Below are 26,896 nucleotides of genomic sequence, written 5' to 3'. Positions count from 1 at the left end.
GTCCTACTACGAGCAATGTATTGGTAACCATTAGTAGTTATAATATGAAGTTTAACCAGAATCCAACAGCAGAGCTTAAAGTGATGTTACACTTATGTTCAAAAGGAAAAGAGGGAAAGAGGGTGGTAGAGAGGGAAGGAAAAATAAGATATAAGGGAGAGAGAAAGAGAGTTTTATATATATATATATACACATATATATATATGCAGAAGGAGAGACAAAGAAATGGGGGTATAGAAAAAAGGAGAGAAGGAAAGAGCAGAGAGAAAGGAAGAAAGAAAAAAAGTGAGGGATCCAGTCTCTTACGGCCCCACAGTGTGGATGACAGGACTTGTATGATGATGTATGGCCTCGGTGTTCCACGGCAAGGATGCTGGGGTTCGCAGTTCAGGAGCGCAGCGTCCTCCGATGTCTGGTTCAGTTCCCGAGGCGAAGCTGCTGGGCTGAAGAGTCCTGAAGGTGGATTCACTTCGGTGAAGCTGGTAGGCTGAGGGTCCTCAGGGTGCTGGATTCCCTTGGTGAGGCCGAGCTGGTATTCCCTACCGGTGCTGTTTTAGGTGAGCTTTTTTATAGCTCTCAGAGTAGAGGAACGTCTGGGGGGAAAGTGGTGATTGTGAAAGATGGACAAGTCTGGACAAGTCCTGGGCCACGTTGAAGGGTCTCAGCTTTTCCCCTTTGTTTGCCGAGCTGTGCATATCAGAAGATGGGGCTATGTGCCCTCCAACACATCCTCCACCTCCAGTATCGGTCAGCTGGCCTGATCTGTGTCTCGTTAGCTCGTTGTTAATATGTAGACCACAGTTTCCCCTGCACTGAATGTGTCATCTCCTGGCTGAACTACTTTCACCACAATGTTTTCAGCCATGATCCTTATCAATACACAACAGGCTCCTCTCTCCATGGGTTCACAGGTCCTGCCAGGAGCCTGCTCCAGCACAAGCTCTCCACGGGGTCACCAACCTCCTTTGGGTGCATCCACCTGCTCAGGCAGAGTCCTCAATGGGCTGCAGGTGGATATCTGCTCCACTCTGGACCTCCATGGGCTGCAGGGGGACAACCTGCCTCCCCATGGTCTTCACCATGGGCTGCAGGGGAATCTCTGCTCTGGTGCCTGGAGTACCTCCTCCCCCTCCTTCTTCACTGATCTGCTGTCTGCAGAGTTTTTGCTCGCATATATTCTTACTCCTCTTTTATGGCTGCTGTTGTGCAACAGTTTTTGCCCCTTCTTAAATATGTTGTTGCAGAGGTTCTACCACCATTGTTGATTGGCTCAACTTTGGCCAGCAGTGGGTCCATCTAGGAGTGGGCTGGTGTTAGCTCTATCAGACATAGGGGAAGCTTTTAGCATCTTCTCACAGAAGCCACTCCTGTAGCCCTCTCACTACCAAAACCTTGCCATGCAAACTCAATACAGTGCAAAAGCTTTTGCCTGGCATACATGCTTTGCTTTGAGAGAGAAGCTCCATGGGATCAAGGAAAGAAGAAAAAAAATTTAAACATCAATATATTATCTCCACAAAGAGGTAGAGGACAGTACTAGTTAGCAGACAAAATTAGGGCTAAGGAGAATCTCCACTCTCTATTGGATGTGTTGGAAAACATAGTGACAGAGGAAAAGGCTGAGCTCGAAGACAGGGATGGGGAGCAGAATGAAGACCCCATAATCCAAGGAGAGATGGTTAGCGACCTGCTACACCACTTAGACATGCACAATCTGTCAGGCCAGATGGGATACACTTAAGGGTGCTGAGGGACCTGGCGGAGGTGTTCACCAAACCACTTTCAATTATTTATCAGCAGTCCTGGCTAACTCAGGAGGTCCCAGTTGACTGGAAGTTGGCAAATGTGACATCCATCTATAAGAAGGGCTGGAAGGAGGATATGGGGAATTGACAGGCCTGTCAGTCTGACCTCAGTGCTGGGGAAGGTCATGGTACAGATCATCCTGAGTGTCTTCACACAGCATGTACAGGACAACAAGGCGATCAGGCCTGTCAGTATGAAAGGCAGGTCCTGCTTGACTAAGCTGGGTATTCTTCTATGGCAAGGTGACCTGCTTAGTGGATGAGGGAAAGGCTATGGATGTTGTGTACCTAGACTTCAGTAAAGCCTTTGATACAATTTCCCACAGCATTCTCCTGTAGAAACTGGCTGCTCATGGCTTGGATGGGGGCATATTCTTCACTGGGTAAGAAACTGGCTGGATGGCTGGGCCCAGGGAGTTGTGAGGAATGGAGTCAAATCCAGTTGGTGGCCAGTCACAAGTGGTGTTTCCCAGGGCTCAGTATTGGGGCCAGTTCTCTTTAATATCTTTATCAGTGATGTGGATGAGGGGATTGAGTGCACCCTCAGTAAGTTTGGAGACAACACCAAGTTGGGTGGGAGTGTTGATCTGCTTGAGGGTAGGAAGGCTCTACAGAGGGATCTGGACAGGCTGGATCGATGGGCTGAGGCCATTTCTATGAGGTTCAACAAGGCCAAGTGCTAGGTCCTGCACTCAGGTCACAACAACCCCATGCAATGCTATAGGCTTGGGGAAGACCGGCTGGAAAGCTGCCTGGCAGAAAAGGACCTGGGGGTATTGGTTGACAGCCAGCTGAATATAAGCCAGCAGTGTGCCCAGGTGGCCAAGAAGGCAAATGGCATCTTGGCTTGTATCACAAATAGTGTGGCTAGCAGGACTAAGGAAGTGATTGTCCCCCTCTACTTGACACTGGTGAGGCCACGTCTCAAAGACTGTGTTCAGTTTTGGGCCCCTCACTACAAGAAAGACATTGAGGCGCTAGAGCGAGTACAGACAAGGGCAACAAAGTTGGTCAAGGGTCTAGAGCACAAGTGTTATGAGGAGAGGCTGAGGACCTGGTTGTTTAGCCTGGAGAAAAGGAAACTGATGGGGATACTTTATTACTCTCTATGACTACCTGAAAGGAGGTTGTGGCATGGAGGGTATCAGTCTCTTCTCCCAAGTAGCAAGTGATAGGACAAGAGGAAATGACTTCAAGTTGTACCAGGGGAGGTTTAGATTGGATATTATGAAAAATATATTCATGGAAAGGTTTGTCAAGCATTGGAACAGGCTGCCCAGGGAAGTGGTTGAGTCACCATCCCTGGAGGTGTTTAAAAAACACATAGATGAGGTTCTTAGGGACATGGTTTAGAGGTGGACTTGGCATTGTTTGGTTAACGATTTGACTTGATGATCTTAAAGGTCTTTTCTAACCAAAATAATCCTATTATTTAAGTTGGTTACCAATTCTTTCCAGTCCTCCTACTCTAAAAAAGAGCTGGAATTATTAGCAGCATTAAAAATACAAATGGATGGTAGTAGAATGACACCTTTCTGTGATTACTTCTATCTATCAAGGAAATGCACAGGTTATTCTTTTTCTTTAAAAAAAAAAAAAGCTAAAATAAATTGTTTAGACTGAAACCATTGAATAAAAAGTGCATAGTGCCGACAGTTTTATTTCAGTTTTTTATCATTAACTTTTAACATGAACAAAATGCTCAATTTTGGGTCTGTCTGGGATGGAGTTGATTTTCTTCATAGCAGCTGGTATGGTGTTTTGGATCTGTGACTAAACCAGCGTTGACAACATGCTGTGCCCCCCCCCCAAAAAAAAAAAAAAAGAAAAAAAAGAAAAAAAGCTCGTGGGTGTGTAAGAGTTTGGGGAGGGCATGCAACCAGGACAGCTGACCAAAGGGTTATTCCATACCATGTGACATGCTCAGCAATAAAAGCTGGGGGAAAGGGGGATGAAGGCGGGTGTTTAGGGTTGTGGCATTTGTCTTCCCAAGTAACTCTTATGCATGATGAGGTCCTGCTTTCTTGGAAGTCGCTGGATATCTGCCTGCCGATGGGAAGTCATGTGAATGAATTCCTTATTTTGCTTTTCTTGCCTGCTCAGCTTCACTTCACCTATTAAACCGACTTTGTCAGCCCATGATTTTTTCTTTGCCTTTATGATTCTCTCCTCTATGCTGCTGAGGGGGAGTGAGCAAGCGACTGGTTGGGGGCTTAGCCACTGGCCAGGGTCAACCCACCACAATCCTTTCTGGCATCCAGCGTGGGGCTTGAGAGGTTCTAGATAAGGACAGATTTGATCTGAGCGTGCTAGAATACATTTATAGTTGTTATAGCTGTTTAGTTATTATAATACTTGGCAAGTTGTTACTTGCTCTTGCTGGTCATAATGTTGACTTGTTTGTTCTCAGTACTGGTTTATTTGTTCCATTCTTTACTCCATGGCATACTCCATATCTTGCTCTACCTCAAATTCTAGAGCTCGTTAATGGCTGCTTTCAGCTTTTGTAGTTTGTTGTGCTGTTTATCACTTTGTTGTGTTTTGCCTGGGAGAGCTATGGTAAAAGTACTAGCCTTGAGCCTAATCTGGTGTTTATGCCATACACTGTTGTTATCCTAGTACTCTGGGAACCAACTCTAAGAGACAACACCTTTTTCCTCTTCCTCTCTGGGAGCCATTTTGTCCAGGAAATTAAGAATGGCACCTCCTATTTCTTCTCAGGGGTAGATGTTTCCTGCCTTGTTACAATGGCTCTTCAGTTTTTGGAATATCCTTGTATAACTGGAATGCTTATATTGGTATGTGTCATGAATCCAGTTCTGGCTTTTCAAAAGGGTAACTGACTAATTCAGAATGCCACATGGGGATGCCCCCTGAGGCACATGGGTGGGAAGGTATGTGGGAGAACTTGGGCAGGTACCTAGAGCATTCTTTCCCTGCAGTGGTGTGGGACTTGAAACCTGAACAGGCATGGAATGCTATTGAAGTGACAGAATACTTGAAGAAATGATGCCTTGTCTATATCAGAGACACAACTTCTAGCACTGTGCTGAGGCCTGCTCTACCCCTATTGAATCTCTGTTCAGCACTTGAAGGGTCTCTTGATCTGAGAACATATAAACACTTGAGCTAAGCCAGAGACCCAACCCTCAACTATAACAGTTGTTCCTATAGTCAAGAAGAAACAATGGAAGCAGAGGTCCAGTCATTTAGTAAAGGAGGAAAAAACTCCTCCTGAGGGGAGAGCAGGAGAAAGAATCAGAAGAGACAGCCTGTTCTGCAGCAGAGCAGTCACAAGAACAGGAGAGGGAAGAGACTGAAATCATAAATGAGTTGGAAATCACCCAGTCCCTATCCTTGAGTGAGCTGTGAGATATGTGGAAAGATTATGGCCACCAGCCAGATGAACAAATTATCACCTGGTTGCTCAAGTGCTGGGATATTGCAGCCAACAGTCAGTAATTAGAAGATAGGGAAGACCAGCAACTGGGAGCCCTAGCAAGGGACCATGGAATCAGCAAAGGGACTGAAAGAGGGGCAACAATCCACAGTCTCTGGATGTGGCTCTTGACGAGTGTGAAGGGAACTCCCTGTGAAGGGACTGTGGCCTATAGATAAGTCCATACAAGAGCAGGTATGCACCCAAAGGGACTACAGCCCATGGAGGTTCTATGCTGGAGTAGGAGCAAGGGATGGAGTTCATTGCACTGTTAAACTCCATAGCCCGGTCCAAAAGGACCAGGGATGGACATGGTAATGGATATATGTTTAAACTACTGTAACCCATTATTTTAGTTGTATGCTATGAGAAGTACTCTAACAGGAACCACTCGAAGTAACAGTGGATGAGCTTTGCAAGACGCTGGGCAAGTGCAGCAGTGACCAAACCTGAGCTGTTTTTGGTGCCCAATAACTCCACATAACATACCACCTCTCCTGAGTGACCACCGTAACAGATGGAGTCCAGGTCACAGACTAAATGAACTCGATGGGCATTTTATGGATACTTCATGGGGGGGCCAACAGACTAAGGGAATGATATCTGTATGTATACTAAAGGATGGGAAGGGGGTGGTAGTGGTTAATAAGGATGTACTTGGATAGCATAGGACCCAAGCATGATGCAAATGGTATGGAATTAAGGGGTGGAGATTTGTACTGGTTTTGGTTGGGATGAAGTTAATTTTCTTCATAGCAGCTTGTATGGTGCTGTGCTTTAGATTTGTGACTAAACCAGCGTTGATAATGCACCCATGTTTTGTTTGAACAGTGCTTGTACAGTGTTGAGGGTTGTTTTCTCTCCCTGTTCTGTCCCCTTGCCTCAGCAAGTAGGCTGGAGGTGGGCAAGAAGTTGAGAGGGGATGGAGCTAGGACAGCTGACTCCAACTGGCCAAAGGGATATTCCATATGATATGATGTGCTCAGCAATAAAACTGTGGGGAAAGAAGGATCAAGGAGGAATGTTTCGAGTTATGGCATTTGTCTTCTCAAGTAACAATTATGCATGATGAAGCCCTGCTTTCCTGGAGATGGCTGAATACCTGCCTGCTGATGGGAAGTAGTGAATTAATTCCTCATTTTGCTTTGCTTGCATGTACAGCTTTTGCTTTACCTCTTAAACTGTCTTTATGTCAGCCCATGAGATTTTCTTGCTTTTGCCCTTCTGATTCTCCCCCCTGTCCTGCTGAGGGGAAGTGAACAAGTGACTGTTCAGGGGCTTAGCTGCTGGCTGGGCTCAACCCATCACAGAATGGCAGAATAGCACAGAAGTTTCTTTTGTGTCAGTGATGGCAAGATTAGCATTAAAAGCTTAATTCTTTTAACTATATGGTGCATCTCTCAACACTTCCTGAAATACACCAGAGTGCTCCCTTTTTTTAATAGGACAGGACTATTAACTAATTTTAAACACCTAACCTGTATTTATGGATACACAAATTGTTATTCATTCAGTTAAAAAGTGGGGAAAAAAGGAGAGGAAAAAAGCCACCATAATTTTTTTTCATTTTTAAAAGGAAACTACCTAAAAAATAGGAAAAACAGTTTATAAAACATTTAATGCACGTATGAATACTCAGAATTTTACCTGCACGAATAGAATAGTGTATTAGTTGAGGACTTTGTTTGCCATTTGTAAATGGGCTGTCATAGCAGATTTTAAATTAATTTAAAGCTTATGTCTCAATTATAAACCTAGCATTGCTAATAGTTCTGCATTAAGTAGGAGGTTGGACTAGATCCTTTCTGACCAATGTTTTTTATTCAGTGAAGTGTTTTTAATGAAATGATCAGTTAGCTATTATTTTTACAGGACACTGAGATATATTTATGGATGCTTGCAGAAGTCTGTTCAAAACAAGTGGCCAGCTAATACCACAATGAGAACAAGAGTTGTTAGGTAAGTTACTTGTCAATATATTGTGTGCTGAAAAGAATATTTTATCATCTTATTGCTGTCATACTTCAGTGTGCTTATCTATTTTTTCTTTTAGTGCCAAAACTTTATAGTACTTATACAGGTTACAAGAATATTTATGATTATTATAGTATGGGGGCATGATATACCAATTAAGGACTGAGAGCTTGCTAGATTCTTAGTCATGCTGTTAAAGCCTTGCTAGGGGTGTAGTATAGAGGTCAGTATAGCTATACTTAATGGCTTAAAATTAGAATTTATTATAGAATAGTTTGGGTTAGAAGGGATATTAAAAGGTCATCTAGTCCAATCCCCCTGCAATGAGCAGGGACATCTTCAACTAGATCAGGTTGCTCAGAACCCCATCCAGCCTGGCCTTGAATGTCTCCAGGGAAGGGGCATCTGTTCCAGTGTTTTACCACCCTCATTTAAAAAAAAAATTCTTCCTCATGTCTAGCCTGGATCTCCCCTCTTTTAGTTTAAAACTATTACCCCTTGTCCTATTGCAACAGGACCTACCAAAAAGTCTGTCCCCATCTTTCTTATAGGCCAATTTAAATACTGAAAAGCCTCAATAAGGTCTCCCCAGAGCCTTCTCTTCTCCAAGCTGAACAACCCCAACTCTCTCAGCCTTTCCTCATAGGAGAGGTGTTCCATCCCTCTGATCCTTTTTGTAGCCCTCCTCTGAACCCTCTCCCCAACAGGTCCATGTCTTTCCTGTATTGAGGGCTCCAGAGCTGGATGCAGTACTTCAGGTGGGGTTTCACCGAGGAGTAGAGGGGCAGAATCACCTCCCTCGACCTGCTGGCCACACTTCTTTTGATGCAGCCCAGGGAGATTGTGGAGTCTCCGACTCTGGAGGCATTCAAGACCTGCCTGGACGCCTTCCTGTGTAACCTCATCTAGGTGTTCCTGCTCCGGCAGGGGGATTGGACTAGATGATCTTTTGAGGTCCCTTCCAATCCCTAACATTCTGTGTGTCTGTGTGTGTGATATGATTTGTCTTCTGGGCTGCAAGTGTACATTGCTGGCTCATGTCCAGTCTTTCATCCACCAGTAGCCCCAAGTCCTTCTCTGCAGGGCTGCTCTCAATCCCTTCATCCCCCAGCCTGTATTGATACTGGGGGTTGCCCTGACCCAGGTGCAGGGCCTTGCACTTGGCCTTGTTGAACCTCAGGAAGTTCACATGGGCCCAATTCTGCTATGACTTCTCAAATATCATGGAGAGTGCCTTGGCAACTACATCAGCCAATTCCCTCAGGACTCTGGGGTGCAATTCATCAGGTCCCATAGAATTATTAAAGTTCAGGTTCCTCAAGTGGTCACAAACCTGATTTTCACTTACAGTGGGAGGGACACTGCTCCCCCAGTCTGTCTTGCAGTTCATCCACTCGAGAAGTGTGGGAAGAGAGATTGCTAGTGAAGACTGAGGCAAAGAAGTTGCTGAGTACCTCAGCCTTCTCCTCGTCTGTCATTACCAGTTTTTCCTCATTGAGGGGTATACTTTCTTTGACCTTCCTTTGCTGGTTGACATACCTGTAGAAGCCCTTCTTGTTATTCTTTGCATCCCTTGCCAAGTTCAGCTCCAGCTGTGCCTTGGGCTTCCTGACCCTATCTCTACACAACTGGGCAGTGTCCCTATACTCTTCCCACGATACTTGTCCTTGTTTCTACTGCTTGTGCATTTCCTTCTTGCCCTTTAGTTTGACCAGCAGGTCTCAACTCAGCCATGCTGGCCTCTTGCCTTCCTTACCCAATTTCTTACACTTGGGGATTGCAAGCTCTTGTGCTCTATGGAAAGCTTTCTTAAAGATCTACTATCTCTGTTCTGCTCTCTTGTTCCTTAGGGCAGTTTCCCAGGGGTTCCTGTTGACTAACTCCTTGAAGAACTGGAAATTGGCTTTCCTAAAATTCAGGGTCCTGACTTCACTCTTCACCTCCCTCACGTCCCTCAGGATTGAGAACTCCGCTAGCACATGATCACTGCAGCCCAAGCTGCCTCCAGTCTTGATGTCACCAATTGGCTCACTTGCATTGGTGACCATCAGTATCGTATCCTCCCTGGTAGGGTCGTCTATTGCTTGACTTAAGAAGTTATCCTCAATGGATTCCAGGAGTCCCTTGGATTGCCCACAGCTCACCATGCTACTTTTCCAGCAGATGTCAGGGTGGTTGAAGTCCATCAGCAGGACAAGAGTCGAGTGCGATGCCTTGTATTTTGTTAAGTTTTACAAACTAGTCTAAAATATTGATTGCCTTTTTCATGTTGGGAAAAAGAAAAAGTTATCTCAAAGTGATAGTTAACCTTTGTGATACCTCTGGAGACCAGCGACCTCTGAAGATGATATTTCTGTCATATGCCGTCTGGGAGGACCGTGCCTAATCCAGAGACTCCTATGTAGTGTATATTAATTATTGGAAAAATCTTAAACATGCTAAGATGAATGTCCTTTAAAATGCAGATATAGCATGTAAAGAAAACTAATATCTCCTCAGAAAGGTGATTGAACTGTCCTTAGATTTCACTGAGGCACTGTCTGCATTGGAATATATAGTTCTCTGCATCAGTGAAGACTCTCAGTGCTGATCGCTCAGAATCAACAGGGTTCATTTCTGAAAATACATACTTTTATGCTGTCCCAGTTTTGTTTCATTTCTTTGCTCCAGCCCAATCATGTTGAAACATTCCAGAGCCTCTGTAAAAATGTTGCAGGTTACTGAACTTGGCTCCTTTGAAGTGGCACTGATTACAAAATCTCCAGTCTGCATTCATAAATCAATTGAATAAATAGTTTTTCCTTTAACACTATCAGTTGCCAGTGCAGGTAAAAAAATTCTTTTACAAAAATGAGGTCTTGACACCATTATTCTAAGTGATACTGAGGGTTTAAGGGTATAAAAGCCACATCTCTTCTATGTTTGTTTTACCTTTTTTTTTTTTTTTTTGCAAGCCTAGATTGCTGGTAGACCAGTATCTGGCACTGATATGATTTGCTGAGGTTAATCTCCCATGGTACAGTGTCTGCTGGATGATTTGTCATTGGCTCTTGTTTATCACTTTGACTGGAGACAAAAATGAAGAAATGGGAACCCTTCCTTCCCAAGAGTTTCAGTAAATGTTAATGTAATTAGTACAGTACCTTCCATGCTTATTTTCCTGTCATTTAGTGTTTGTAACAATTGTAATTGAAGATTTTTCAAGAAAATAATGAATAAAATGCCTGCCAACAGTGTTCTGCAGGGGTTTTGCCTTAAAATTGAGGCTGCTCTTATCAGAGGTGTTGGAGCTAACCTATTGCAAGGGTGTAGAACTTAAAAGCAAATACCATGTCTCTTTCTGTTCTTCCCCATCTCCAGAGAGCGCCATTTGGTTTTCCTTAAGTAGATACAACTGACATTCAGAATTTTTCTGGGGTCTCTGGATACTATAAATATTGGCTCCCTTTCTTTCATTATCTTAGCCTTCATAAGTAGATGCTTGTGACTTGCCTCTAGAGTACAGGTTTTTTTGCAGCCTCCAGCGAAGAATATTATCTTTTATTGCACTGGTTTTGGTCCAAGAATGATTACGTATTCAGAGACAGGTGAATAGTTTTTAAGCGTCTGGGTAGCTTCCCTTCTATAACATTCAGAAAGTGCTGCTATTTCTGTCTGGTTGTGAAAACCCATGCATCATTATTGACTCATTCTTAATTCAGACAGCTTGACCAGTGTAAGAAGCACCAAATCTTTTTTATCTGCAAGGTCCATCTTAGGTTCATACCGCAGTTGTCTTCAACTTCAGGCCATCTACAAGAGAAACTGATGTATGTGCCATAACTTTAATATTATTTACTTCCTCATAGCTTTAAGTTCATCTCATAGAAAATATTTTTGTTTTACATTGGGCCAGGAGTGTTTTGTCAGCCCTAAATCCATGGTTCTTGGAGAAATAAGAATCATCTATAACAGTATATATTGGAATTCAAGTGTTTTGGACACATGAAAGGTGTGTTAACCTCATTGCTACATTGTCACTTCCAATTAATAATGGACAATGTCATTATTGTGTACTTAACAAGCAAGGTAGTGCAAGGTCCACTTCCATTCTTTTGTAAGTGGTCAGACTTTGGTATTGCTGTAGTGAAAAATCAGTCTGCTGGTAGTGTCCACACACTCTGAACAAAAAGAGAGGTTAGATTGCTTTAGTTGGTCCATATGTCACTTCATTTTATAGCAGTCTTCCAGAATTATGGTTAACCTGAGATGGATATTTTTGCTTCAGCTGTCAACAGAAAGTTAGATTATTCTCATGCTAAATTGAAGGTTATTTTGGACTTCTGTTTAATAAGTTCCTAGTTCTGCAGTCAAACTGAGCACTTTTCCCTAACTTTCTAGATTGCCTGGGTGGTAGCAATTACTTCTGTGAGGAAAGTAGCTGATCCAGTATTATTCTTTTAGGATAATAGTGTACTGTTATCAGGATATGGATCAGTTCAAGCTGAACTAAGGCCATGTTGCTGCCAAAAGAGAGGTTCCATTCTGACTGTGTACTCTTACTCTCCTAATGTTGGCTTGGGGAAGCGAGTGGCTGCAGGATGAATTATGTGCTGTAGTAGACAGTGGAATACTTGTGGGGGACAGGAGTTGAAGTACTGCTCCTTTTTAAAGCCAATGTGATCTTAGACTACAGGCTTCAGTATGGCTTTACAGTTATGCTTTTCCCAAGTGGTTTCAGAGGTTCACCTTAATTGGGAAATCAATATGCCTGTTTTTATTTCAGATTTTATCATAGTTGAAATCATAACAAGACATCATTAATAAACATATTCATGGAGCACAGGCTGGTTGTTTGTCATCTGTCTCACAAAGATTTCCACGCTGATTTAAATGTTAGAGACTACATAATTTTACATTAATTATTATTGAACAAAATACATTTTTTTTCTTCATTTCAGTGGCTTTGTTTTTCTTCGACTGATTTGTCCTGCTATCCTGAACCCAAGGATGTTTAATATCATCTCAGGTGACTATGCTTCAGACTGAATTAATACTTTATGTAGTAATAGGCATGAATTTACTTTAGTGCCTAATTTAGCAAAATATGAAGTCTTTTGAACAGTGTCCAAAGTCACGTTATCCGTATCAATTAATTGACTTTCTCCCTAAGGCAGCCAGCACATGGTTTTCACCTAAGGCGGTGTTTATTCCCAATGTCATATTTTAAAGCAAAAAGAAAAAGTGAATGTTAAATGTGTTTCATAAAGAAAACTGTTGTGGGTTACCCTGGTGGGCAGATAAAGCACCACACAGTTGCTTGCTCACTTCCCTCTTCACCCTCAGTGGGACAGGGGAAGAGGAAAGGAAGAATAAAAAACAAGAAAACTTGGGGGTCAATATAAAACAAACAAACAAAAATTAAATAATTGTTTCATAACTGAAGGATAAATGAAACCAAACAAGTGATGCAAAGGCAGTCACACCATGTCCCATGGGTAGACTGATTCCCAGCCAGTTCATGAGCAAAAGATGGCTAACACCCATAAAACCCCCTCTTTTCCCTTTTATTGCTGAACATGATGGTATATGATATGGAATACCTTTGGTTAGTTCAGGTCATCTGCCAAGTTGTGTCCCCTCCAATCCTATTGCACACCCCCCAATCTGTTCACTGGGGAGGCAGAGTGAGAAACAGAGGCAGCCTTGATGCTGTGTAAACACTGTTCAGCAAAAACTCTAACATTAGTGTGTTGTCAGTACTATTTTGGTCAAAAATCTAAACCGGCATTATATGAGCTTCTATGAAGATAATTAACTCTATCCTAGCCAGGCCCAGTACAAAAGTATTACCCTGTTTTTTGATGCTCTCTTTGTAGAGTGCATCTCTGTCAGTAAATAAAACAGTGACAGGGACTATTCCTGTTTGCTAAAACAGGATTGTGAAATTGCTATACTGATCTGTAGCACAGTTCTAGATGATATCAGATAGCATTCTCCTAAATAGTTCTTAGGTGTGATTTGGGTGTTGGCATGCATCAGGGACTACATCTGACACAGTTGGTGTGGGGCTTTGTTGTGAAACTTTAATGGTGAGTGCATGGATTATTCCATGGCAGTTGGCTTAAGGACCTAGAAATGTTTCTGAGCATTTTAACTTACAGATGTAGTTGAGGTCTTACAGATGCAACAAATAATATGTGTGTTACTTTTGTTCTAGACATAAGGCTGTGGTGATGGGATTTCAGGTTTTAAGCTTTCCTGTATTTCTTTGTGGTGGGTTGACCCTGACTGGATGCCAGGTACCCACCAAAGCCGTTCTATCACTCCCTCTCCTCAGCTGGAAACAGGAGAGAAAAATATAACTAAAGGCTCATGGTTCAAGATAAGGACAGGGAGACATCACTTGGCAATTACCATCATGGGCAAAAGAGACTCAACTCAGATAAATTAATTTATTACCAATCAAATCAGAGTAGAGTAATGAGAAATAAAAACTAAATCTTAAAAAACACCCTCCCCCACCCCTCCCTTCTTCCCGGGCTCAATTTCACTCCCAGTTTTCTCTGTCTCCTCCCCCCACAAGTGGTGCAGGGAGACAGGGAATGGGTGTTGCAGTCAGTTAATCGCATATTGTCCTTGCTGCTCCTTCCTCCTCAGGGGGAGGACTCCTCACAGTCTTCCCCTGTTCCAGCATGGGGTCCTTCCCATAGGAGGCAGTCCTCCATGAACTGTTCCAGCGTGGGTGCTTTCCACGGGGTGAAGTCCTTTTGGAACAGACTGCTTCAGCGTGGGTCACCCATGGGGTCACAAGTCCTGCCAGAAAACTTGTTCCAGCATGGGCTCCTCTCTCCACGGGGTTCACAGGTCCTGCCAGGAGCCTACTCCAGCACAGGCTCTCCATGGGGTCACAGCCTCCTTTGGGTGCATCCATCTGTTCCGGCATGGGGTCCTCAATGGGCTGCAGGTGGATATCTGCTCCACTCTGGACCTCCATGGGCTGCAGGGGGACAGCCTGCCTCCCCATGGTCTTCACCATGGGCTGCAGGGGAATCTCTGCTCTGGTGCCTGGAGTGCCTCCTCTCCCTCCTTCACTGACCTTGCTGTCTGCAGAGTTGTTGCTTGCACATATTCTCACTCCTCCGGCTGCTCTTCCACAGCAGTTTGGGTTTTTTGTTTCCTTTCTTAAATATGCTATCACAGAGGTGCTATCACTGTTGCTGATTGGCTCAGCCTTGGCCAGTGGCAGGTCCATCTTGGAGTGGGCTGGCATTGGCTCTCTTGGACATGGGGGAAGCTTCTAGCATCTTCTTACAGAAACCACCTCTTTAGCCCCCACTACGAAAACCTTCCCATGCAAACCAAATAAGTCCTTGTGAGAGGAAGAAAGTAAAGACATAAACTACTAGTGGGAAAACTGTAGTACTAAAATAATTGGACATGTGAGTTCCATAGTTTTAAAAAGTTTGCATGTTATATTTCATATGTGTGTCATTGTCCCTCCTTTTTTTTTTTTTTTTTGTCAAAGATCATCCCAACCTAGAGAGCATTTGTTTTGCACTATCCAATGTTTTTCCTCCTTCCCTAACACCTTCTCAATTTTACCTGTGAAATGCTGGTTTGGAAATAGGAAGAAATCAGAAACCACTTGTGTCAGAAACCCTTTGGGGAAAAACTTTTGCCTTTATAGGCAGCTTTTCAGACAACACGGGAAATTTTCTGTCCTTTCTCTTTTAAGCTATTCTGAATGAGATGGCCTGAATCAGTCCAAATGTTCCTTTCTCCCTTTAATAATTTTCATACACACTTTGGGGAAAGCAATTAAGAACCATGGCCTCATATATGGTGATCCTTTCTTTAGGTTTTTTTTTTATCATCTTCAGATTTGTGAGTTACATATTTTCTAACTTGGGGAGTACATTGAGACCACTGTGTCTTTAGCTGTAAATGAAGTTGTTATCCATAAATTTGTGTAATTCCTTTTAAGCTTGTCAGTAAGCGTTAGTCTTTTTTAGAAGTTCAGTTAGTATTCTTTGCTTTCGCTAAGGTAAATTTAGGGACTCTATATAGGGCTATTAGAGGTTGGAGTTCAGTTTCAGGAGCAATGTGCCTATCCTGTCTCCTTAACAACTGTTCTCAAAAATCTGTACTGAAAAAGTTAAGGCCTTTGTTTCAATCTTCTTAGTTGATTTTTTTTTTTTTAAATAATACATTTTTTAGATCAATTCTCTTCATCTGCACTTCCCAATTCTAAGGCTAGTAATGTCTTCCAGCATTGCTTCTTCAAAGGGATGTACAGTACGAAGCACTAGATGCTATGGACAACTGAGATTAGTGCTTCAATCTAAACTCCAGCTATACCTAAAAAGTTAGAACTTATTTCTAATTAATTGCAGTGCTGAGCAGGGAAGGGGGCAGAAAGACAGAAAATGAAAATATACAGATAGACAGTGAAGAGTATATAGCATTCTGTTGTGGTATAACCTGGCAGACAGCTAAACACCACACAGCTGTTCACTCACCCTCCCCTGCCAGTGGAATGGGGGAGAAAGGCAGAAAAAAAGTAAAAAAGACAATTTAATAGGACAGCAAAAGAAGATAAAATAATAATAGTAATGATAAAAGAATATACAAGTGAGGCACAATGCAATTGCTCACCACCTGATGACCAATGGCCAGCCTGTCCCCAAGCAGGGATTGTGCCCCTGGCCAGCTTCCTCCAAGTTTACATACTGACCATGATGTCATATGGTGTGGAATATCCCTTTGGCCAGTTTAGGTCAGCTGTCCTGGCTGTGCTCCCTCCCAACTTCTTGTGCATTCACAGCCGCCTCATGTGCAGGGCAGTATGAGAAGCTGAAAAGTCCTTGACTTGGTGTAAGCATTGCTTAGCAACAACTAAAACATCAGTGTGTTATCAAACACTATACCAGCTACTAGGAAGAAAATTAACTGTATGCCAGCTGAAATCAGGACACATTCTTATGAAGCACTGTAAAATTTAGAGTTTATATAATAACCATGTCAATTTTGGAACACTTCAATGCCCTGTAATTAGAAAACCAGATTTGACCATAACTGTTCAAAAACAAGCAAAAAAAACCCCCTATGCTTAACAGTAGTCTCATAGTCAGTTAAAAAAACTTTTTCCAACAAGTGATTGTGGATTTGATTGGTGCAGTAAATAGCTATATTTTCATGGAAATACAAGCCATGATTGCATACAGTGTTTAGTCTTTCTTGTTACTTGTAATTTAAAGTATAATTTGCATAACAATTCAAGACGTACTTATATGGGTATATGTAAATAAGGAAAAGGGTAAACTTAATTATTTTATTAGATTCTAACAACAAATCTTCCTTTTAACAGAGTTGTTTGATTTTTGTGAAAAGGCTTTTCACTTAATTCATAAAACTTTTGTTAACCGTAGGCCTCTGAGGAACACTTTATTTTGCTTACTTTGTTCTGTAAGCAGCTAATACAGAAAGATATGCATATTATTATTTTTTGTGGACATAATTACTAAAACAACAAAAGTTTACTTGATCACGAGATATTTTCCACATGCAGTTCTGTTACAGCATTCAAAGTATTTAATTCCGTGATAAATAACAAATTTTAGAAGAGCATAACTTTCATGTGATTACTGGAAGTTTTAAATGAAATGACCAGTAACTCTCTACTTTGTATTCCTCTCAGATTCTCCTTCCCCTACTGCTGCAAGAACACTGACGCTGGTCGCCAAGTCTGTGCAGAATTTAGCAAATCTGGTTGAATTTGGAGCTAAGGTGAATATAATTTTACACAGAACAGTCTAGAACTGCATTTCAAATACATTTCAATGTTCCTGTTTAATACAGACAAAAGTCCTTTGCGGTTTTCTTGTGCGAATCCTGATGTGTGACCTGGGTGTCTTCATCAGCAAGGAGACCTTCTTCCTGCAGTTTCTTCTATCCTCTTCAATTGGAGCTCAACAGGATATTGATTTAAACTAGAGAAGTAGCATAAAGTCTGGCTGAATTGGAAAGAGGAGTCAATCATTTGAGAATGAGTCATCTAGAAACTTATGTGAATGATTTGGTACATACCATGAAGATTTTGAATCTGGTATTAGTTTGGTGCAAAAGGAATTGCGGTTTTTGCATTGTTGAAATTTGCTGTTTGATATTGGAATACATTCTTAAATAAATGTGATTATGTTATACATCTTTTGAATGTGCTTTTCTCGCTTTATGGTTTTTTGCTACTAACTTATTACTTGCTGTTTATTTTATATTCATTTTAGACTATGGAAATTATGTTAGACAAAAAGAAAAGTTGAGCGATTTTCTTACTCGAGTTCAAAATGGGTCGTAAAGCAGCAGAGAAAACTTGCAACATCAACAAAGCATTTGGCCCAGGAACTGCTAAAGAAAATACAGTGCACTGGTGGTTCAAGAAGTTTCACAAAGGAGATGAGAGCCTTGAAGATGAGGAGCATAGTGGCTGGCCATCAGAAGTTGACAACGACCAATTAAGAGTAATCATCGAAGCTTGTCCTTTTACAACTACATGAGAAATTGCCGAAGAACTCAACGTTGACCATTCTACAGTTGTTCAGCATTTGAAGCAAATTGGAAAGGTGAAAAAGCTCGATAAGTGGGTGCCTCGTGAGCTGACCGAAAATCAAATAAATCATCGTTTTGAAGTGTTGTCTTCTCTTATTCTACACAACAACAATGAACCATTTCTCGATCAGACCGTGACGTGCAAGGAAAAGTGGATTGTATACCACGATTGGTGACAAACAGCTCAGTGGCTAGACTGAGAAGAACCTCCAAAGCACTTCCCAAAGCCAAGCTTGCACCCAAAAAAAGGTCATGGTCACTGTTCGGTGGTCTGCTGCTGGTCTGATCCACTACAGCTTTCTGAATCCCAGCAAAAACATTCCATCTGAGAAGTATGCTCAGCAAATTGATGAGATGCACCAAAAACTGCAACACCTGCAGCCAGCATTGGTCAACAGAAAGGGCTCAGTTCTTGTCCACAATAATGCCTGACTGCACATCACACGACCAAAGCTTCAAAAGTTGAATGAATTGGGATATGAAGTTTTGCCTCCTCTTCCTCATCTTTGCCTCTTTTTACAGGGAAAACGCTTCCACAACCAGCAGGATGCACAAAATGCTTTCCAAGAGTTTCTCGAATCCTAAAGCATGGATTTTTATGCTACAGGAATAAACAAACTTATTTCTCATTGGCAAAAATGTGTTGACTGTAATGGTTCCTATTTTGATTAATAAAGATGTGTTTGAGCCTAGTTATAATGATTTGAAATTCACCATCCAAAACTGCAATTACTTTTGCACCAACCTAATAGTATGAACAACAGCAGTGACCTGTTAAAGTAATTGATGAACCAATGACTCTACTAGTAGGTATTAGAGTGATACAACTGTCTTTTCATGCTCTGAGAACAGATAAACTCAGACATTTGTTCCGAAGGCAACAGTGCAAATACGTGGACTGTTTTTTCTGTCTGTCAGTGACCAAAAGGGTAGCATTAATACTCTAGTATTCATAGAATATCTCAAGTTGGAAGGGGCCCATAAGGATCAGCGAGTCAAACTCCCTGCTCCTCGCAGGACTACCTAAAACTAAACCATATGACTGAGAGCGTTTTCCAGATGCTCCTTGAACTCTGACAGGCTTTGTGCTGTGACTCTTCCAGTTACTGACCACCCTCTCAGTGAAGAACCTTTTCCTTATGTCCAATCTGAACTTCCTCTAATGCAGCTTCATTCCGTTTCCTTGTATCCTATCGCTGGTCACCAGAGTGAGGAGATTGGCACCCTCAGCCTTCTCCAAGCTGAACAAACCAAGTAACCTCAGCTGCTTCTCGTAAGTCTTGCCCCCAAGGCCTTTCACCATCTTGGTCACCCTCCTCTGGATACACTGTAATATTTTGATGTCCTTCTTATGCTGAGATGCACCACAGTACTTGAAGTGGGGCTACACCAGTGCATTATAGAGTGGGACGGTCAACTCCCTTGACCAGCTAGCTATGCTGTGCTTGATACACTCTAGGACACAGTTGACCCTTTTGACTGCCAGGGCACACTTTTGACTCATATTCAACTTGCCATCAACCCAAACCCCCAGATCTCTTTTCGCAGGGCTGCTCTCCAGCCTCTCATCCCCAAATTTGTACATGTAACCAGGATTACCACATGCCAGGTGGAGAATCCAGCACTTGCTCTTGTTAAATTTCAGACAGTTGGTGATTGCCCAGCTCTCTAGTCTATCCAGATCTCTCTATAAGGCCTCTCTACCCTTGAGTGAGTCCACAGCTCCTCCTAGTTTAGTATTATTGGCAAACTTCATGTACATTCAGTTCCTGCATCCAGAAATACCCCATCTGCTGGCTTCCCTCAGTTAACTAGATGGGTGTTGGAGTTGGAGAAGTGGGAGAAGAGAGGCAGATAGACATCCCTCCACAAAGAAAACATCTATGTAATGGTAAAATGGGTACATTTTATTTAGGAATATCCATATCAAAAAGACAACCGAAACAGGCTAGGGTAGAAATCTGTGATTAGAAAGAATCCATTCCAGAAGGATGTATCATCTACCTTAAGTAGAACATGGGAGCCCTTTTTGCATTTTTGTTGATTATTTGATGTCAAAATGAGGAGACATCTTTCAGTAATATTGGCATGTCTCTGTACAGAACCTTTAAATACATTCCACATCCATTTTCTTTTATATACTATATGTAATAATTCAGTTTCAAACTGAGTATATTAATTCTGAAACAAATGAACACTTACCAACCTCTGGCTCCCCCCCTACATACGCACACTTTTTCTCTACTTATTCCTTAGATTGGTGTTTTCTGTTGGTACAGCATTTTGAAATACCCCCTTTATTTGTACTCATTTTCATATTGCTTGACATATTTTTGTAAACCAGTTTTACAAGTTGCACTAAAAAGCCTCAGCTTTTAACAAAGTTTCTATTGAATTACAAAAAGAATGACAGCGACAATTGGTCTGTTGTGGTTCCCCAGTTGCAACATGGTTGAACAATAAAATATTTATTGCCTTAAGCATAATGAAAGAAAGTGAGGTCAGGCTACTATTATAAACTTGCAATGTAAGCATTAACAAAAGAACAAGAAGGAAGGCACTTATGTCCTGATGTTACCTCTGAAGGTGTTTTCTCCATTGTATAACTGCAATGAAAAAAAGTCATCCATCTTCAATATTTCAGAAATGTAAAATTTCATGTCACATTGCATACATAAACAATTTCAGAATCCATCTGGAATACCAAAATTGTAATCACCTAATGGTTGGAGTTGGAAGGGGCCTCTGGAGATCATCTAGTCCAACACCCCTGCTAAGGAAGGTATACCTAGAGCAGGTTGCACAGGAATGTGTCCAGGCAGGTTTTTAATATCTCCAGAGAAGGAGACTCTCTATGGGCAGCCTGTTCCAGTGCTCTGTGTGAAGAAGTTTCTCATATTTAGATGGAACTTCCTGTGTTTCAATTTGTGCCCATTGCCCCTTATCCTGTCATTTAGTACCACTGAAGAGTCTGGCCCCATCTTCTTGACACCCACCTTAAAGAAATGTATAAGCACTGATAAGATTCCCTCTCAATCTTCTCTAGGCTAAACAGACCCAGTTCTCTCAGCCTTTCCTCATAAGAAAAATGCTCCAGTCCCTTAATTATCTTGGTAGCCCTTTGCTGGACTCTCTCCAGTAGTTCCTTGTCTTTCTTGAACTGGGGAGCCCAGAACTGGACACAGTACTCCAGAGATGGCCTCACTAGGGCAGAGTAGAGGGGGAGGATAACCTCCCTCGATGTGCTGGCCACACTCTTCTTAATACACCCCAGGATACCATTGACCTTCTTGGCCACAAGGGCACATTGCTGGCTCATGGTCAACCTGTTGTCCTCCAGGACTCCCAGGTCCTTCTCTGCAGAGCTGCTTTCCAGCAGGTCAACCCCTAACCTGTACTGGTGCATGGGGTTATTTCTCCCCAGCTGCAGGCCCCTACACTTGCCTTTGCTGAATTTCATTAGGTTCTTCTCTGCTCAGTCTTCCAGCCTGTCAAGATCTCGCTGAATGGCAGCACAGCCTTCTAGTGTATCAGCCACTCCTTCCAGTTTTGTATCATCAGCAAACTTGCTGAGGGTACACACTGTCCCTTCGTCCAGGTCATTGATGAATAGGTTGAACAAAACTGGACCCAGTACTGACAACCTGGAGAACACTGCTAGCTACAGGCCTTCAACTAGACCCTGCGCCACTGATCTTCTGACTGGTTGTACTCCACTCATTACAAATTCCCTTGAAAAAATCACTCCAGATGACATATTTGTGTTTTACAGTGTCATTGGTCTCTGATTACAATTTGTTCACTTTGGGTATGACTATTAAATTAATATTGATTTATTCTAATAAATGCTTTTAAATATTACTAGGAGCCATATATGGAGGGGGTAAATCCATTCATCAAGAGTAACAAACATCGCATGATCATGTTCTTAGATGAACTTGGGGTAAGTGGTTTAAAAAAAGATTAACTGGAACTTGTATAGCAACATTGTAAATTAAAATTCTTTAAGTTCTTGTTAACTAGCTCAAAAATGCATCAGCTTCCACACAATTTTGAATGCTTGTTACTGAAAAATTTTCCTTATGCATGTTTAGGGACTGCAGATTGCTGGCCTGTTGCACAGAAAAAAAACCAATCAAATGTCTTGTTAGAAAAATTTTGTTTATTTAGTACTACTGTAGACATGAGATCTATTTGAGCTTCTCCCCATGGATTAGGGCCTTTGGTCAAAAATACCCTTTTTTTAATATATATTTTAAAACAAAAAATTCTGATGTGTAATTTGTCATATGGTTTTGACCTGAGATTGAAAAAATTGAAGTTTTAAATATATTATGTTCAGTTTTAGTTATACATTGCCAAATGTCTCACTGCATGAATTGTAGATATTAAGAGTTAAAAATAAAATAATTGTCGTTCACTTTAAAACTGTTACTGTTTTGTTTATGATAGCTATGACAAGAACTAGGAGCTCACGTATGTATATATGTGTATGTTTAAACCAATAATTTGTTTCAAAAATGAAGATGAAAGGAATGTGCCTAGCGTCCTGAACTGATCCATTAAAAGTTACTTAGAAGACCTCTCAGATTATTTTTATAATCTATAGGAATGAGTGTTTTGAAGTGTATTATTCAGGTGGATTGCCATATGTCACCTTCTTCTGGTTAAATGTCAACTTCTGCATATTATGATATACTTTTTTTTTTCTTTAAATGGTAGAGTATGCATGAGGACCCAGAAAACCATTTGGTTTAAAAAAATGATTAATCTACTGTTTTAATGACATTATTTTATCAGTGGATTTACTGTCTTGATAGTTTGGGGTTTTTTTGGTGTCCATTTTTGCTGCTGCTATTGTCTGATTTAAGAAATAGCAGAAAAGAAAGAACAAGAAAAACAAAACAAAACAAACAAAAAACCACACTTAATGCATGGATCCCCTTCATTTGAGGGAAGGATATAATATGAATCTCTATTCTCAGTATCTTTCTGGCCAGCTCAGAGGTAGCACAGCAACATCAAACCTTTTAGTAGAACCCTCCTAGTAGGAATAGGAATTGCTGTCTATTTATAAAATGTGTAAGCATAATTAAAATGTCTTCATAAAATAGATGCTTGTGGAGAGGAGGAAATATATAATTTGTATTAGATAACATGGACAGAAGGCTTAATTGTGAAGAAAAACATTGCAGTACTTGTTTGCAGTATCAAAACAGTTGTTGGCGGGTCTATAGAACCGTAATTTAATTTCTTATATGCCTGGCTACTCACCATTCTAAGTCTGCTCTCATAATTTTTGTTAAAGAATGTTCCTGAGCTTCCAGACACTACAGAGCACTCTAGAACTGACTTATCTCGTTATCTGGCAGCCTTGCATGAGATGTGTGTGGCACATTCAGATGAACTTCGGACACTCAGTAATGAGCGAGGTGTAATGCAGGTAAACTAGGATGGTTAACAAAAATCACAGGTATAGATAGCATGTCTTGAGTTGTTGCTTAATACCGTGGTTCTTTTCTAATTTTTTTGTCCAGCAGTATGAGTGATAAATAATATGTACATTTCACCAAGAGATTGCTAGTCATACAGTTAACCAAGCTCAAAACTATGAACTAAGTATTTATACAACAAAACCAAAGATGTTTTAAAGCAGTGGGTTGGATTTTTTTTTTTAATGTTTTGGTTTGGGGTTTTTGCTTTTTTTTGTTGTGTTTGGGGTTTTTGGTTGGTTGGTTTTGGTTGTTGTTGTGTTTGTTTGTTTGTTTTATTAGTTTTCAGGTGAAGTTTAGTTTCTATAGGAAGCCTAGACCCAAGAAATTACTGTCTCCTGACAGGCTCTAGTTTTAGGATCTAGTTCTTCTAATTGAAAACTAAATAGTTAAATTTATTTTCCTTAGCTTTCTATCACTACTTACGTTTTTGCTTCCTGATTTATTACATTTGTAAACAAGCATTGCAAACTTCACTAGAAAACACTATAAATGAGTGTTCTGTTCCAACTATTAAATTATATAGCTTTTATGAACACTTATTTTTTAAGAGAAAAAAAAAAACATGTGATTTCATGCATTGTCTCAAAATACTGTAATACAAAAGTAATATACTTGCCTATGGTCTACTATTTATAATGAACTTCAAGTCAGCAATTTTACTTATTGCACAGTAATATGTTTTGGCATGCTTGACTAGTATACTGTGCTGTGCACTAGATAAGTAGTTTCATCTTTGTAATGCTAATGATTTGAGGACGGGAAGTTGTACTATAGAAAGCCTTTTTGTTTAGAGATGGTCTTCCTTAAATTTAATAAGTATCAGCTTAAACTATTTAATGACTCATTTTCGAAGGGGTAGTTTTTAAAATAGTTTTTAACTTCATTGTTTCAAAATAACTTATTGTAATCTTATTATTCTCATGGTTTAAAGACTGATCTTCCTATATTCTGACTCTTTGAAGGCCTTTATTTAAACCTAGGTAGACAATAAATCTATATTTCTTTCTCCTGGCAGCAGATGTTACTCAAAGAATGCATTTTAAGGCAGTAATGTTTTTTAAATAAGGGGAGGTTACTGGGAGCTCTTATGGTGATTTTCCAAAAGATGAAAATATATTTGTATTTAATCATCTTTGGCAGAAGAAAGCTCAAAGAATTAAAAATGAGATAATGCTTCATTATAGCAGTTCAAAACTAATCCAGTTTAATTACTACTACAATTTGCCTCTTCAGTGCATATGAGAGGAAAACAAAATCAATCATGTTCAAGTTCACTTACAGCTACTGCTAATCTTGACAAAGCAAAAATGATGGCTAGACTGTCAAGACAGGACAGTAGAAATTTTCAGTATTAAATATGTGTAGCTTACAGATAAGGGATATAATTTCTTTCAAAACACCTGTATCTGAAGTACTTAATGATTACAGATGTGGTACTGTTTCCTCAATATGCTTATATTTCTACTTCAGAGAAGTAATTTCTCCTCACGGGTTTTCATAAAGAAAACTCCTGAATTTTCTTCCCCTTTTCCTCCTGTAAGTGTCCTAATGGTTCAGGATCACTCTGTTGAAGTTGAACATAGTTCTACTATAATGAAAACATTATTGAACTCCTGACAGCGCATTAGCAGTTTCTCAGCCTGTTTTATGTGTATGTTCAGTTGCATTTGGTTTAGTTTAATAACTAAGTTTTCAGAAAGTTAGAAGAGGGTAGTTCTACCTGTGCATAAGTGAATTGTATATCACCTTTTTTTTTACCACCAGACTTTTTTTTTTCTTGGCCCAGTTCTGCACTTTCACAGATAGAATTCTCTTTCATTTTGAAACTAAGGTTAAGTTGGCAAGATGTAATGGGTCTCCACAGGTGCAGATAAATTTCATATTGCTGGTTTACAGTTGCCTTTTGAAATAATGTCTTATTGACTAGGGAATTTGAGCTGGGGGATGGGAGGTTGAGGGGTGTGTGTGGGGTTTAAATATATTTTAAACTAAAGCAAGATGGGGTTTGTTTTTTCTAGTTGCTAATGTAGAGTTGTACTGGGTTTTTTTGTTTGTCTTTTTTTTTTTTACAGCATGTTCTTAAGAAGCTGTTGGCTATTACAGAACTGCTTCAACAAAAACAAAATCAGTATTCATTGTCTAATAACATCAGGTAGCAGCCCTCTACCGGAATTCTGCATGGATCCAGCATGTCTAACATGGCAACTCACACAAGTATCACTTTTTTTGCTCTTGCCAAAAATAGCACACCCTGTCACTTTCCTGGTGATGTGTGAACTATGCAAAAAGAAAACAAAGATTCTGTTAGTGAATGATTGTACCAGCAGCTTTTTAAACTATCTGCGCAGGATATTTGCACTTTTTTCCACTTGGAACCAGTTTTTACAGCCTCTGAGTTTTGGTGTACAGTTTACCTTCTGCAAAGAAAATGCTGTGACTGTCTTGAACTTTGAAAATTCTTTTCAATGCCTGCAATTGCCAAAGTTTTTCTGTGTTATTGGAAAAGAATTATTAGCTGACAAGGAAAGTAATGCATTGTTTTGACAACTACATGTAACTGGATAATATTTCTTACTGTAATTTCTGACTGGTTACAATTATGACTTTGTTTCAACCAATTGAATTTGTATTTACAATTTCCATAGTTTTATGGTTATGGTAAGAACAATCTTGCCTGTATACTTTTTATACCACACTGTTTCTCTTGCTGGAATCATGTCAAAAGAATATGCAGAAGGGATCTTGTCAGCTTTATTATTTACATGCCACTGATTCAGACTAAATAATTCTTCCATCAAGGACTCTGTATCCATCCAGGTAAATCACAATGCTTTTGTAAAATGTTTACAACAGTGAATAATTAGAATTCAGTACATTTGGTATTACTGTATCAGACATGCATGCATCCATTAAACCATTTTATGAAAGATATATTGCTTGGTCTTTTGTGTAATGTAAGGCTACCATGAATCTTATTTTTAAACCTGAAAAATTAGGTTTTTAAAGTAATCAAGCTGCCGATAGACTCTTTACGGAAACTGGCTAGCTTCGGATGCAAGTAATAGAACATTGTAAAAATGAAATTTTGGTAACAGATATTGTTGGCTATTTATCTACTATGTATAAAATGCGTTGATAAAAATGACTGTAGGTAAATCTCAAAGTTGCATTTAGGTATGTTTATTAAAATGTTGTATTTAGGTATCTATATTAAAAAATTAACACCACCTTCCTTCCCCAAAAAAAACCTTCCCTCCATTTTTATTGCTGAATATGACATTATATGGAATGGAATATCCCTTTGGCCAGTTCAGGTCAGGTGTCCCAGCTGTGTCCCCCTCCAAACTTCTTGCTCACTCCCCAGCCTACTCCCTGGTAGGGCAGAGTGAGAAAAACAAAAAGCCTGGACACCGTGTATCATGGAGGCAGCCCAAAGTTAGTTACACATTGTGTAACAAAAACTCAAGTTTTTGTTCCAAAAAACTCAATCTTTCACTTTGCCGTTCACTCTGCCACTCAAATTTCTGTTCTAACAAGCCAAGTGTCTGTTCTAAAAAACCCGATCGCGTGCTTTGCCGCAAAAGGTTTTCCTCCAT

At 40.5% G+C, this 26,896-nt stretch overlaps 1 protein-coding gene across 1 annotated transcript in view; it reads left to right on the top strand.

Moving 5' to 3' along the window:
- The window catches only part of LOC136115688 (ras GTPase-activating protein 1-like), a 107,955-nt gene extending 81,757 nt beyond the window's left edge, over nucleotides 1-26,198 (top strand). The window contains exons 20-25 of the mRNA XM_065861895.1: nucleotides 7,117-7,203; nucleotides 12,159-12,226; nucleotides 16,898-16,986; nucleotides 21,671-21,748; nucleotides 23,114-23,248; nucleotides 25,373-26,198. Of these exons, the coding sequence (XP_065717967.1) occupies nucleotides 7,117-7,203; nucleotides 12,159-12,226; nucleotides 16,898-16,986; nucleotides 21,671-21,748; nucleotides 23,114-23,248; nucleotides 25,373-25,456 (541 nt within the window). The 3' untranslated portion in view covers nucleotides 25,457-26,198. The remainder of the gene's footprint in view (nucleotides 1-7,116; nucleotides 7,204-12,158; nucleotides 12,227-16,897; nucleotides 16,987-21,670; nucleotides 21,749-23,113; nucleotides 23,249-25,372) is intronic.
- Nucleotides 26,199-26,896: the final 698 nt, after the last annotated feature.

The sequence above is a fragment of the Patagioenas fasciata genome, chromosome W (genome assembly GCF_037038585.1).
Source record: "Patagioenas fasciata isolate bPatFas1 chromosome W, bPatFas1.hap1, whole genome shotgun sequence".
Classification (NCBI taxonomy): Eukaryota; Metazoa; Chordata; class Aves; order Columbiformes; family Columbidae; genus Patagioenas; species Patagioenas fasciata.
This window is presented reverse-complemented; position numbering and strand designations above follow the sequence as displayed.